At 38.8% G+C, this 14,981-nt stretch overlaps 1 protein-coding gene across 7 annotated transcripts in view; it reads right to left on the bottom strand.

Moving 5' to 3' along the window:
• MYO1D (myosin ID) overlaps window positions 1–14,981 on the bottom strand; it is a 348,824-nt gene that overhangs the window by 245,933 nt on the left and 87,910 nt on the right. For all 7 annotated transcript variants that reach the window (XM_010594224.3, XM_010594223.3, XM_023553473.2 and 4 more), the window contains exons 2-6: window positions 13,494–13,702; window positions 11,377–11,470; window positions 5,492–5,657; window positions 3,987–4,040; window positions 1,169–1,264 (exon numbers count right to left, since the gene is read on the bottom strand). In XM_010594224.3, the coding sequence (XP_010592526.1) occupies window positions 1,169–1,264; window positions 3,987–4,040; window positions 5,492–5,657; window positions 11,377–11,470; window positions 13,494–13,702 (619 nt within the window). The remainder of the gene's footprint in view (window positions 1–1,168; window positions 1,265–3,986; window positions 4,041–5,491; window positions 5,658–11,376; window positions 11,471–13,493; window positions 13,703–14,981) is intronic.

The raw sequence follows: 14,981 nt of genomic DNA, 5'->3' as shown, positions 1-14,981 counted from the left end.
AACTACTGTACTTAGAATTCATTGTAAAATGGCTAGCAGAAAATTAATTAGAAATAAAAGAGCAAAAATGTGTCTGCATGTGTATGCAAGCACTCACATGTGAATGGAAGAAATGGACAATTTTTTTTTATTGTGCTTTAAGTCGAAGTTTGCAAATCAAGTCATTCTCTCATACAAAAACTTACATAACCAAACCAAACCCACTGCCGTCGAGTTGATTTCGACTTATAGCGACCCTATAGGACAGAGTAGAACTGCCCCATAGAGTTTCCAAGGAGCGCCTGGCGGATTCAAACTGCCGACCCTTTGGTTACCATCCGTAGCACTTAACCACTACGCCACCAGGGTTTCCAAAAACTTATACACACCTTGCTATATTCGTTTTTTATATTCCTAGTCACTCTCCCCCTAATGAGATAGCATACTCCTCCTCTCTACCCTGTATTTCCCCTGTCCATTCAGCCAGCTCCTGTCCCCTCTGCCATCTCATCTCACCTCCAGACAGGAGCTGCTCACATAGTTTCATGTGTCTACTTGAGCCAAGAAACTCACTCCTTACCAGTATCATTTTCTATCGCATAGTCCAATCCAATTCCTGTCTGAAGAGTTGGTTTTGGAAATGATTCCAGTCTTAGGCTTACAGAAGGTCAGGGGACCATGACCTCAACGGTCCTTCTAGTCTCAGTCAGACCATTAAGTCTGGAGAAATGGACAATTTTGAAAGCTAGATAGGCTCCCATTTTGAAAAATCAGTGAATGAAGATCAATGATATTTATTTTCAACCCAAGTGCTTTTTTATTTTCTTTTGTCTTACCTATTTACCTTTGGCCAAATTACACGGTATCTGCTTAGGAGGTAGGTTTCATAGTCATATCACTATTTTCATAGTGTCTACATCAAAGGAGTAGGAACAGGATTAAAAGAAAACATTGAACATAAGAAGCTTCTCTCATGCCAGAGAGTGATAAAATATAGAAGTGGGTTATTGTGCAAAGTTGTTGATTCAATAGTGTTTTGAATCTCTGTCCCTAACCATCTGAAGAACAAAAAAGAACAGGAGAGAGAGCTGTTGAGACATTAATTTTCTTAAAAGAATAGATAATTATTTATGTGCCTTCTAATTATTTGATTCTCTGATTATCTGAGCAATCTTGAAGAAATTCTCACCTTTAATTGAGCTCCTCCACGGATATAGTTGTAAGATGAAAGGGATTTCTGGAGATGTAGGGAACGCAGAAGCTGCTCTGAACCCCCTTGAAGTAGCTGAAAAATATTTAATTAAAAATAAACTGGCAAAGTATATACTAAAATAAATCAAATATTCTAACTTAGTGGTAAGCTAGCTTTTATTTATTTTCTGGGCTTACTTCATTTAAGTCCTCCTACTTCTAGCTTGGAAACCTTGGTGGCATCATGGTTTAGTGCTACAGCTACTAACCAAAAGGTCAGCGGTTCGAATCCACCAGGCGCTCCCTGGAAACCCTATGGGGCAGCTCTACTCTGTCCTATAGGGTTGCTGTGAGCCAGAATCGACTCGATGGCAATGGGTTTGGTTTTGGTTTTTTATTCCTAGCTTGGAGCCCTGCAGTGGTTTTAAGAGCCAGGCGAGCTATGGCTGCTGACCAAAAGGTTAGCAGTTCGAATCCACCAGCAACTCTTTGGAAACTCTATGGGGCATCTCTACTCTGCCCTACAGGGTCGCTATGAGTTGGAATTGACTTGACGGCAACAGGTTTGGTTTTTTTGGTTTACTCCTAGCTTGAGTTCCTGGGTGGTACAAATGGTTAAACACACGACTACTGGCCAGAAAGTTGGCACTTCAAACCCACTCAGAGGGAAGACAGCCTTCACAATCTGCTTCTGAAAGGTCATAGCCTTGAAAACCTTATGGAACAGCTCTACTCTGCACACACAGGGCCTCCATAAATTGGAATCAACTTGATGGCAGTCAACAACAACAGTATTCTTAGCTTTGAAGAATTTTCACCTTGAAGGTAAATGGCTTTAACATCATCAGTTATGGAGAATATTATGGCACCGTGGAGGAAATTACTTACAGTCTCAGCTTACTCACTGCGTAACTGGGATAAAATGTTCATGCTTTTTTTGTGGTCATTTGTAAAACAGGATCCTATGCTCTGTGGTGGTCACTTGCTTAAAAAAAACCTCATCACTGTCGAGTTGATTCTGACTCACAGTGACTCTACAGGACAGAGTAGAAGTGCCCCGTAGGGTTTCCAAGGCTGTAATCTTTACGGAAGTAGACTGCCACATCTTTCTCCTGAGGAGCTGCTACTGGGTTCGAACTGCCAACAGTTTGGTTAAGAGCCGAGCGCTTAGCCACTGTGCTGCCAGGGCTCCTTGTCACCTGCTTAGACGTCTCATTATCCAGACAGAATGTAGTTGTGTTTCAGAATTTAGAGAAACCAACACCGCCATGGAACCAAGTTGTCAGCAGAGTCATATGCTGAATCACACTGGAAACAGCTTTTTCTTATTCATCTATTTATCTCAGAAAAGTAGGGCAATTGGATAACCGTGACTGTAGTGTTAGATAAAGAAAAATTTTAACACTTTCATCAGAGTGGGAAAGCACTAGGAAAAAGGTATAGGTTCTTGAAATAAGCAGAATCCTTTTATATGTAACTGATACAGTGGGATAAAATAATGAGAGAGAAACAGTTTATTCAAAACATGGGTGATTGTCAACAAAAACACAAAATACTGATAGCCCTTTTATACAGAGCAGAGCGTGCCTTTGGGAGGCACTGTGTTTAAATTTTCTATATTAAACTGTATGCTTTGGATTGATCATAAGGGGTGACTACTAGATTTTTTAAATTGATTTTTTTTTAACCAAATATACCAGAAATTGTATATACAAATGAGTAGTTGTTGTGTGCTGTTGAGTCGATTCGACTCAGAGACCCCGTGTGACAGAGGAGAGCTGTCCCATAGGGTTTTCCAGGCTGTAAACTTTACGGAAGCAGATCACCAGGTCCTTCTCCCTCGGAGCCGCTGGGTAGGTTTGAACTGTCAGCCTTTCCAGGAGCAGCCAAGTGCTTAACCATTGCTCGTTAAAACAGTTACCTAGAAGTAATTAAACCTAACCGAATTCTATCCAAATTGTACTGTCACCAATCAAACATTTTTAAGTACTCTTTTGGAATCACTAACTTTAGAGATACTTTACAAATAGGAATCAATTTCATTAATTTATAGTTTTAATTTTTCAAAATCCCAAACAGTACTGCTTAGTTTGAACAACTGTATTATTTATTAGCCTAGGTTTATATTACTTTGGGCTTTAAAACATAGTAATGTATCGAATTTGCCTTCTGTGAGCAAAGGCTTTGCCAAAAGGAGGACTATTGAAAAACTCAGGCCTTAGACTCTAAAAAAAAAAAAATTTTTTTTTTTTAGACTCTAAAAGCTCTCCCAAAAAGAGGTATTCAAAAACTGGTTTTCAAAGCAGTTACAGTTTTGATGGGATAAAGAAGACAATTCTCATTTGAATGTATAAATCCTGGTTTGTTTTTTTTTAGGTAATCATATTGCTTTACAGTCTCTACTAAGCAAATGAAGCTAAGTTTGTATTCCGATCTCTGAAGCTCCCAAACAGGGGACAACAGCTTCAATTCAGAATATAACAAAATTAATTTAACATATCCAGAATTTACCATTTCAAAAGATTTTACAGCCATTAAACTGTAATCTACATCGCAAGTAAATGAAGGTGTTGTTCAACCAGGGCAGTCATCTGCTCGGCTGAACACCTGCCAGCTCTTTATAATAGCTGAGCTCTTCAGATCTCTGGAGAAGGAGGCGGGGTAGTGTGTGTGTGAGTGCGCGTGCAAATGGGTGTGTATGCGTAATGTATTGTGGGTCAGTGGAGATGGGGAGGCAGGGGCAATAATTAAAAAATATTCACTTCCTGCACAATTGAGCAAACAATCAATCATCTTCGTCACAGGAGATTACTAACCTGGTAGAAAGAATGAAAGCTTCTTTCTCCAGGCTGTTGCACAATCACTCGAGACTAAGGAAAAAAAATGCATTAAAATGGTTAATCTGAAAATGTGCACCTAAAATAGAATGGAAGTCACTTTCTCCAGGAATCCTCTATCTACACCGTATTTAAATGTCCTAAAGGCCCCATGGATAGTACCTATCTAAGACAGGGTCTTCTCTATGGGGCTTTTCTGCAATTTTTATACTGTTTAAAATAGACGTTCCTAAACTATCTGAATAATGACGCTAGTTTGATTTTTTTTTTTTTAATTTGGAGGTTAAATGTGGAGTTTTCTCAGGGGTCTTAGAACTGGGGCGAACACGAAGGAATGTTTAGAGAGGAATAGTCTCAACATTCCCTTCTTTTTCAAGGTCTGCTGGCACTTCAAAGAGCAATGCCTTATATCCTGTAATAAAATCAGTTGAGCAAGATCAGCCCACAGGGACCTCTGCCTTAAACAGTTCCAAAAACACTGCCATTAAGAGGGCTCAAAGTGTATGTTCAAAGGGATCCTTTTGATCAAATGTGTGTGTATATATATAGTGGTGCCGTGAAACACTTCAGAAAAAAAAAAGGCCGATAAGACCTGGCATTTCCTGTCCTTTTTCAAATGACTGATAAAATACTTAGGTCCAGAAACAGTTTTACTGTGCCTTAATGAACAAAAATAAAGATTACACTGCATTATACTGCAATAAGGAACGGGATGGCACGACTGGGGTAGGAAACCCTATTAACTGAGAAGGCAAGTCAGTGTAGTTCTGAGTACAATTCCAGGTGGAGACTTAACTTTGTAAAGTCCAATCATAACTGCAAAAAGCAGGTGAATGAGCTCTGTGAGCTCTCTTGCAGTCAGGTCCAATGACAACCAAGACTAGTTAGGACACACCCTCCAGCAGTCACGAGAAGGAAATTTTAACGGGATCTTCCAGAAATCTGGCCTAGCATCCACATAGGCAGATAAAAACACACTCTCAGTTTTCACTAGCCACTTGCAGCACACTTCACAAGTAGGCTGTCAGATCACAGAATACATCTATGATACTCTAGGTAAGCGATCAGCAAATGGCAACTAAAAGAAAATGAGACTCCACATTAAAATACAAAAAATATGGAAGATGCTGATGTGTAAAAAGTGTAGAACTGATTAGGCTTAGATTGTTTTTTAGTTAAACCTTATCCAGAAGTTGGCACGCACTCAGATATCACACCTATCCCCCCAACACACACACATATACACACCTAAATCCTTATCTACAAAGTCCGTAACTTTTTCCCACTTGATACTGTAAGTGCTAATTAGAGAATACAAATAGAGAATATCTTTTAATAGGAAACTAACTGAGGAACAGGAAAGGAGGGAGAAGAGTATTAAAAGCTACTTTAAAGCAATAAAAAAGTTCTATAAATATATTAAATTTTTTTTTTTAACGTTCAGCATTTATGAACATTACTCTCAGAAATTAAGTAAAATTTACCTTCTCCAATAAGTAGTTATTGATATGTCCACCAATTGGGTCCCCCTTGAAATCAAAGTTGATATCCATATACTTTCCGAACCTGCTAGAGTTATCGTTACGGTTGGTTTTGGCATTTCCAAAAGCTTCCAAGACACAGTTGGACTTAAGCAACATATTCTTCACTCTTTAACACAGATAAACGAAAGTCATTATACAAAGGCTTAGGGATTGAGCCTTTTAAAAAACTGGATTTAGTTAAAACACATGGGAATATTTACACAAAGATGCTGACCGTAGCACTGTTTGCAATGTGAAATTACAAACAACTGAAAGGTCCACCAATAAAAAAAAAAAAAAAAACTTAGGGATGGATAAAAATACACTTTTGTTTCTCAATATAAAATGAAATACCATACCAGTACTACAAAGAACAAAGTGCTTCAATACACACTGAAATAAAATGATATGCAGGATACAGGAATGAATGAAAAATCAAGTTGCAAAATAACACATATGGTGGGATCTTTGTATGTGTGCACATGTGTGCATGTGCCCATGTGTTAGTAAATGCTTAAAAATCTGGAGGGAACAGCACACCTTATTAAGGTAATCTAGGCACGAGGTTGATAGGGTAGGCAGAATAGATTTGGGGGACTTTCACCTTCAACGTAATTCTGTAATTTCTTATTTTTCCTTTAAATGAAGATGTTTTACTTCCACAAAGAAAAAAACTTTAAAAGCTAATTTCGGGGGGCGGGGGGGAAGAACAGGTGATACAGAAAATGAGAGCCTCTAGTCAAATCCTAATTTTAAAAAGGCCTCATGGAATAAGAAATTTTATTGCACTAAGTTATACATCATAAAGTTGGTCTTTACTAATGAAAAAATTGTTCATTATCATGTCTGAAGCTATGTGCAATCTCTCCTTTGTATCAGTTATTTAATTCACTACTTTATTCAACAAACGCTAACTTTCCGCAGAGTAATCTCTCCCAGTGCCTACATTTTAATTTCATGCCAGTTCTTATGTCTTTTTTTTTATTTCACTGAAAAAATTCCTTTTATGTATATAAATTCCTCTCACATATAAATTCTCCTGCAGGTCTACAGAAATAACTTTAGCCATGGACATGAGCTGACGCAGCAGATCCACTGTTACTCCCTTAATTACTACTGCGAGTGACCACACGACCAATCTGCTCGTAAATGAAAGCGTACTTTTAAAACGTGGGGAAAAACTGCTTGCTTATGTGAAATGAGAACTACATATGGTAAATAAAGGAAAAACCCCAAAACCCACTGCCATCAAGTCCATTCTGCCTCATACTGACCCTATCTACATAGGAACAGAGTAGAACTGCCCCAGAGGATTCTGAAGGCTGTAAGTCTTTACAGGGGCAGACTGCCACATCTGTCGCCTGTGAAGCGGCTGGTGGGTTTGAACCACCTATCTTTCCGTTAGCAGCTGAGAGCTTTAACCACTGTGCATCAGGGCTCCTTAAATAAAGGAACTGTCTATGAAACTGTGGTAGATATGCTTTTGAGAGACTGATAAATTACACACGCCTTATTCTTTTTTATGCCAACTGAATTTAAAAATAAAATTAATTTAGTCCTCAGCTAGTTACTCTCCTGAGCTCCAGAGGGAATTAAGAAAGCTTACTGATATCCTTGTCCTTGTCAAATCAGATGGTAAAGTCAGATTCAGAAATGGGGACATCACAATTAAGAAAAACACCTCTTTTAACCTAGCAATCCAGCCCAACTATGATGAAAAGACAAAAGCCCATGTAGGAGAGTCTAATCTAAATCCCCCTTCTTTCCTATCAATCCGGTATCCTTCACTTTACGTGCACAAAATTGAAGGTTGTGACGTGCACCTGAGGTGTGACTCTTCAGTAATGCAATACTTAATAACAAAAAGACACACCAGAATTTATGCTGTTATTAAAACGTATTGATCTCTGAAACCCACTTTGGACAACTTTGTACTCTTCTCTTCAAAAAGTCTACACCATATAAGGAAGTCAATCATGTTACTTTATAGCCACATTTCTTCTTCTTTTTTTTAATAAATTCATTTCTTACACATTTATTAAGCAAATATTAGGTGCCAAATGCTGGGCCCCAGACAATGCAGACCAGCTTTATTGCCCATCCCACTGTGAATGGCAGCATAGCCTGGCATGAAGCCCTTGTGGAAAATGTGATCTCATTTAGAAACTCTAATACCAGTGTGTTCTGTTACCCCTCACTTTAGGGAACCTGGGGCTCATCAGAACACAGGATAAAAAACACTAATGCCCCTGTCAGAGCTTGAACAATAAAACCTGCCAGTGTAAATTACAACATCTTTGCTGACCACAGGTAAGTCAGCAGTTATAAACTAGAATAGGGACTCTCTATCATTTGTTTCACAGTAATTTAAAAAAATGTTTAATCAGGTAAAGCGTATCATAGTAGTATTTTTCTATTAAAAACAAATATAGATATGTTGTTGTTGTTAGGTGCCATCAAGTCGGTGCCGACTCATAGCGACCCTGTGCACAACAGAACGAAACACTGCCCAGTCCTGCGCCATCCTTACAATCGCTGTTATGCTTGAGCTCATTGTTGCAGCCACTGTGTCAGTCCACCTCATTGAGGATCTTCCTCTTTTCTGCTGACCCTGTACTCTGCCAAGCATAATGTCCTTCTTCAGAGACTGATCCCTCCTACCAACATGTCCAAAGTATATAAGACTCAGTCTCTCCATCCTTGCTTCTAAGGAGCATTCTGGCTGCACTTCTTCCAAGACAGATTTGTTCGTTCTTTTCGCAGTCCATGGTATATTCAATATTCTTCGCCAACACCACAATTCAAAGGCGTCAACTCTTCTTTGGTCTTCCTTACTCATTGTCCAGCTTTCACATGAATATGATGTGATTGAAAATACCATGGCTTGGGTCAGGTGCACCTTAGTCTTCAGGGTGACATCTTTGCTCTTCAACACTTCGAAGAGGTCCTTTGCAGCAGATTTACCCAATGCAATGCGTCTTTTGATTTCTTGACTGCTTGCTTCCACGGCTGTTGATTGTGGATCCAAATAAAATGAAATCCTTGACAACTTCAATCTTTTCTCCATTTATCATGATGTTGCTCATTGGTCCAGTTGTGAGGATTTTTGTTTTCTTTCTGTTGAAGTGCAATCCATACTGAAGGCTGTGGTCTTTGATCTTCATTAGTAAGTGCTCCAAGTCCTCTTCACTTTAAGCAAGCAAGGTTGTGTCATCTGCATAATGCAGGCTGTTAATGAGTCTTCCTCCAACCCTGATGCCCCATTCTTCTTCATATAGTCCAGCTTCTCGTATTATCTGCTTAGCATACGGATTGAATAAGTACGGTGAAAGAATACAACCCTGATGCACACCTTTCCTGACTTTAAACCAATCAGTACCCCCTTGTTCTGTCCAAACAACCACCTCTTCATCTATGTAAAGGTTCTTCATGAGCACAGTTAAGTGTTCTGGAATTCCCATTCTTCCCAATGTTATCCATAGTTTGTTATGATCCACACAGTCGAGTGCCTTTGCATAGTCAATAAAACACAGTTAACATCCTTCTGGTATTCTCTGCTTTCAGCCAGGATCCATCTGACATCAGCAATGATATCCCTGGTTCCACGTCCTCTTCTGAAACCAGCCTGAATTTCTGGCAGTTCCCTGTCTATATACTGCTGCAGCTATTTTTGAATGATCTTCAGCAAAATTTTCCTTGCGTGTGATATTAGTGATATTGCTCTACAATTTCCACATTTGGTTGGATCACCTTCCTTGGGAATAGGCATAAATATGAATCTCTTCCAGTCAGTTGGCCAGGAAGCTGTCTTCCATATTTCTTGGCATAGACAAGTGAGCACCTCCAGCGCTGCATCTGTTTGTTGAAACATCTCAATTGATATTCCATCAATTCCTGGAGCCTTGTTTTTTGCCAATGCCTTCAGAGCAGCTTGGACTTCTTCCTTCAGTACCATCGGTTGCTGATCATATGCCACCTCTTGAAAAGGTTGAACATCAACTAATTCTTTTTGGTATAATGACTCTGTGTATTCCTTCCATCTTCTTTTGATGCTTCCTGCATCATTTAATATTTTCCCTATGGAATCCTTCACTATTGCAACTTGAGGCTTGAATTTTTTGTTCAGTTCTTTCAGTTTGAGAAACGCAGAGCGTGTTCCCTCTTGGTTTTCCATCTCCAGCTCTTTGCACGTGTCATTATAATACTTTGTCTTCTCGAGATGCCCTTTGATATCTTCTGTTCAGTTCTTTTAGCTCATCGATTCTTCCTTTGCTTTAGCTGCTCAACGCTCAAGAGCAAGTTTCAGAGTCTCCTCTGACATCCATCTTGGTCTTTTCTTTCTTTCCTGTCTTTTCAACGACCTCTTGCTTTCTTCATGGATGATGTCCTTGATGTCATTCCACAACTTGTCTGGTCTTCAGTCACTAGTGTTCAATGTATCAAATCTATCCTTCAGATGGTCTCTAAATTCAGGTGGGATGTATGCAAGGTCGTATTTTGGCTCTTATGGACTTGCTCTGATTTTCTTCAGTTTCAGCTTGAAGTTGCATATGAGCAATTGATGGTCTGTTCCACAGTTGGCCCCTGGCCTTGTTCTGACTGATGATATTGAGCTTTTCCATCGTCTCTTTCCACAGATGTAGTCACATTTTGATTTCTGTGTGTTCCATCTGGCGAGGTCCATGTGTATAGTCACCGTTTATGTTGATGAAAGGAGGTATTTGCAATGAAGTTGCTGGTCTTGCAAAATTCTATCATTTGATCTCTGGCATTGTTTCTATCACCAAAGCCATATTTTCCAACTACCGGTCCTTCTTCTTTGTTTCCAGCTTTCGCATTCCAATCGCCAGTAATCATCAAAGCATCTTGATTGCATGTTCGATCAATTTCAGACTGTAGCAGCTGATAAAAATCTTTTATTTCTTCATCTTTGGCCCTAGTGGTTGGTGGGTAAATTTGAATAATGTTTGCATTAACTGGTCTTCCTTGTGGGCGTATGGATATTATCCTATCACTGACAGCATTGTACTTCAGGACAGATCTTGAAATGTTCTTTTTGACGATGAATGCAACACCATTCCTCTTCAAGTTGTCATTCCCAGCATAGTAGACTATATGATTGTCTGATTCAAAATGGCCAGTACCAGTCCATTTCAGCTCACTAATGCCTAGGATATTGATGTTTACGCGTTCCATTTCATTTTTGATGATTTCCAATTTTCCTAGATTCATACTTCGTACATTCCAGGTTCCGATTATTAATGGATGTTTGCAGCTGTTTCTTCTCATTTTGAGTCGCGCCACATCAGCAAATGAAGGTCCTGAAAGCTTTACTCCATCCACATCATTAAGGTTGACTCTACTTTGAGGAGGCAGCTCTTCCCCAGGCATCTTTCGAGTGCCTTCCAACCTGGGGGGCTCATCTTCCAGCACTATATCAGACAGTGTTCCTCTGCTATTCATAAGGTTTTCGCTGGCTAATGCTTTTCAGAAGTAGACTGCCGGGTCCTTCTTCCTAGTCAGTCTTAGTCTGGAAGCTCAGCTGAAACCTGTCCTCCATGGGTGACCCTGCTGGTATCCGAATACCAGTGGCATAGCTTCTGGCATCACAGCAACACGTAAGTCCCCACAATATGACAAACTGACAGACGTGTGGAGGAAATATAGATATATAAATATAGATACACTGATATAAATAAAAGTATGGACACAGTATGTAACAAGCAAATCAAAACAGTTTCATCATCAATAAATGCTTAATACACCTGAGAGTTTAGGCCCAGCCATGGCGACAGAGAAAATGAAGCCCCTCTCAGAATGCCTCCCCATTATTTGATTGGTCTTACCTTTCAATCTCTGCTCTCTGACTGGGGTTGGTGATGGCCGCAATGTACTGCATAATGTACTTACTGGCCTCAGTTTTACCAGCTCCACTTTCCCCTGGGGGAAGAATTGTGCAGCATTTAATAATTTAAACCACGAGGAAACGAACTTTTAAGAGAATGATTTCAGATTTTGATGTTATTTGTTTAAAGTCCCTTTTGTTGCACTGCTTCATCTTTTACATTTTGAGCTATTTTATTCTGTCTTGATGTGGTTGTCCTAACAGATTTGGAAAATATAAAATGACTGCAGAAGTAAAAGACCATAGACTAAAAATCATTAGCAAAAAAGATTACGGTGTAAAATGTGACACACTAATTTCTTAGACTAAAATCTTGCATTTGGTAGTGACTGCTAATTCTGGCAGAGAAGAAACGAGCTAGTGATTCAAAGACAGGGTGGTCACACTTAAATTCATACAGCCTTACTGTCAGTAGCAGAATTTTTTTTTAGACTTAAATGAGAAGGAATATATATATTTTCTCCAGAAAATTAGAGTAATTTTAGCGAAAAAAACAAACAAACAAACAAACAATAAAACAAACTGCAAGCTCTGGACACATAGCACTGTAGACAAAACTAATGGCAACTGGCATAACAGGGGGAAGGGTAGGAATCAATTTAGAACTATCTACCGAAATTTTAAAATGTTTATGTCCTGTGACCCAGAAACTCCACTTTTAGAAATTTATCCTATAGAAACACTAAAAAACACTAACATAACCTAATAATAGCAATAATCTGCAAAGATTTTAGTGTATTTCTCTAGACTATATGTTATAACTAAATTTGGAAATAATATGCCCATCAATAGGGAGTTGGGTAAATAAATTATGACAACTATTCAATGGAATATTACATAGCTGTTAAAAAGAACGCACTAATTCTGTAAGTAATGAAAAAAATCCACTATATATTGTTAAATGGAAAAACAAGTTCTATAACAGTAATATAATTTTGTAATATATTTATATACTTATTACATGTATATTAAGTCAGAGTTGACTCGATGGCAATGGGTTTTATTACATGTGATGTTACTATATGTATTTGTATATAGAGAAAAAGCATAAAAGGATAAACACTAAACTCTTAACAGCTATTACTGCTGGAATTTTGGGGGAAGCACAGTATTCAAGTGGAAGAGACTTCATTTTTACTTTTATACCCTCATGCAATTGTCTGCTTTTTTCTTTTTTTTTAACAACCAGGCAATATTGCTTTTGTAATTTTTTTTTAAACAAAATATAACCCTGAAACATAGTTCTCTAATTATATCCAACACTAAGTTAAGATACTTAATGTCTCTAACCCTTGATTTTCTCATCTATAATGTAGGAAAAAACCATTCTACTTACCACTCAGAGGGTTGTTTTCATAACCAAAATGGGATAACGACCATCAAAGTATTTTCAAAAGTATAAAACCACTAACGCAAATGTAAAGTTATTATTAGCGCCAAAGGGTTTTTTTCTTGTCACCATGTCACTACATGAGATTCCTTGACGGGCTCAGCTATACACAGATAGATAGTTCATACCCACTTCTCAGCCACATGGGGTCTTTGGGCTGTCTCCCTCCTCACCGGGCTTTAAAGCTCCCGCCCAGCCCTAAAAGCCTGTTTCTGCCCCTGATGCCTCTGTATACTCCTGAATTCTAGCTCCCATTCATTCCTTTGACTCTGAGTTCATTTTTCATTTCTGGTACCTCGGAATTTCATTTTCTTAGTTCCATCCTGTTATTATTTAAAATAGTTTTTGTTACATTTTATCCAGTACTTTCATGAGTTTAGAATGGGAGGAAGCATTTCCCAGGTCAACTCAGTCTACTACATTGACCAGAAGTGTACCACCCAAGTGCAATGTGTATTTGTAAATGAACCAAAACCAGAAGATGATCGTAAACGATATGGAGAATTTGGCATTTAATGCTCATTATTTTTTTTTTTCTCCTATAAAATCGGTTAAGTTTCTAACTTAAAAACAAACAAACAAAAATTCAGTCAGTAGTTTTGGATCCTTGAGTACCAAAGAAGTTAAACACGTTCTGACCTTGGCAGCACAGGGGACCCCTCAGATACCTGAAATCACAATACACGTGTCTTTTGATCGCCTTTTCATAGCCTTGTAAGCAGCATCAGCAATGGCGAAGAGGTGAGGAGGTCTCTCATACAGCTCGCGTCCTTTATACAGCTCAATTGTGTCTCTCCCGTAGATGTTCAACGGCTTGTAAGGATTCACAGAAACGACGACTTCTCCAATGAACGTGTAGATACGTCCTTTTTCAAATCTGTACAGAAGCGAAAGAAAAGGAAGAACTGGCTGTGATTATATAGAAATGCTGCTTCTTTCCTATCATTCCCTTATGTCCAAGCACGTCCAAATATCTCAGGATCAATTTCTGAACTGGTATTTTATTGGATCTCAGTTTATTCTTGGAGTTAATGCTTGCGGCTGTGCCCCTTGAGATGCTGTTGGTAAAAAAGACCAGTAGGGCACTGGGGTTTTTAGGGGTTAAAAGCCAGGGAAGAAGGATTTAACCAGTTGGTGGCTGGGAATTTCTTCTTTCCCAAATGGAGAAGGCTAAGAAGGGGGAAGAAATTAAAATAGTGCAAGGCAGCCTAGGCACTCAAGTAGGAAAAAACAGAAGTTAAAGCAAGCCTTGAAATCCACTTAGCCAGGTTTTCGATCATAATGAAGATCGTCCAGATACATTTATTTTCCCTGTCTCTTGAAACCTCACTAAAATGTCAGTAAAGGAATAAAAACAGTAAAATCCGTAACAGTAGAAAGACTGGGAGAGAAAGCTCTTCTGGTATAGATCAAATTCATTTTTTACTGACCGTGTAATATTCTATGGTACAGATATACCATGATTTATCCAACATTCCCCTTCCTTCCTGTTATTACAACCAATATGCAGAAAAACATTCTTGACACGTAATCTTACAAGCCAACGCTTTTCCATTTGTGGGATACATTCCCAGGAATGGGACAGCTGGTTAAAAACTACGTGCATTTTAAAAGTATATATAATAGCATCCCATTTCGCCCCATAAAGCAAAGGCTAAAAACCCATCCCATATATGTATTTGTATGTATATCTGTATATGAATATATTTTATGTAATCACCTAAGTATGGGGAAATATGGAAGAATATATGCTATGTTTTATATACCCTTTAATGTATATGGTGGAGTGGTGTGGATGGAGGGAAAAGAGGAGAGAGGCAATGCAGACAGTTGGGAGGAGGGCCACTGGAATAACAACAAATAAATAAATAAAACCCAGTGTCATGGATTGAATTGTGTCCCTCCCCCGTCCCCCCAAAAATGTGTCAACTTGGTTAGGCCATGATTTCCAGTATTGTAAGTCCTCCATTTTGTGATTGTAATTTTATGTTAAAAAGGAGTAGGGTGGGGTTATAACACCTTACCCAGGTCATATCCCTGATCCAACGTAAAGGGAGTTTCCCTGGGTTGTCACCTGCACCACCTTTTATCTCTCAAGAGATAAAAAGGAAAGGGAAGTAAGCAGAGAAGGGGGACCTCATACCACCAAGAAAGAA

The sequence above is a fragment of the Loxodonta africana genome, chromosome 18 (assembly GCF_030014295.1).
Source record: "Loxodonta africana isolate mLoxAfr1 chromosome 18, mLoxAfr1.hap2, whole genome shotgun sequence".
Lineage (NCBI taxonomy): Eukaryota > Metazoa > Chordata > Mammalia > Proboscidea > Elephantidae > Loxodonta > Loxodonta africana.
The sequence above is the reverse complement of the archived record's forward strand: the minus strand, read 5'-3'. Positions and strand labels throughout refer to the sequence as shown.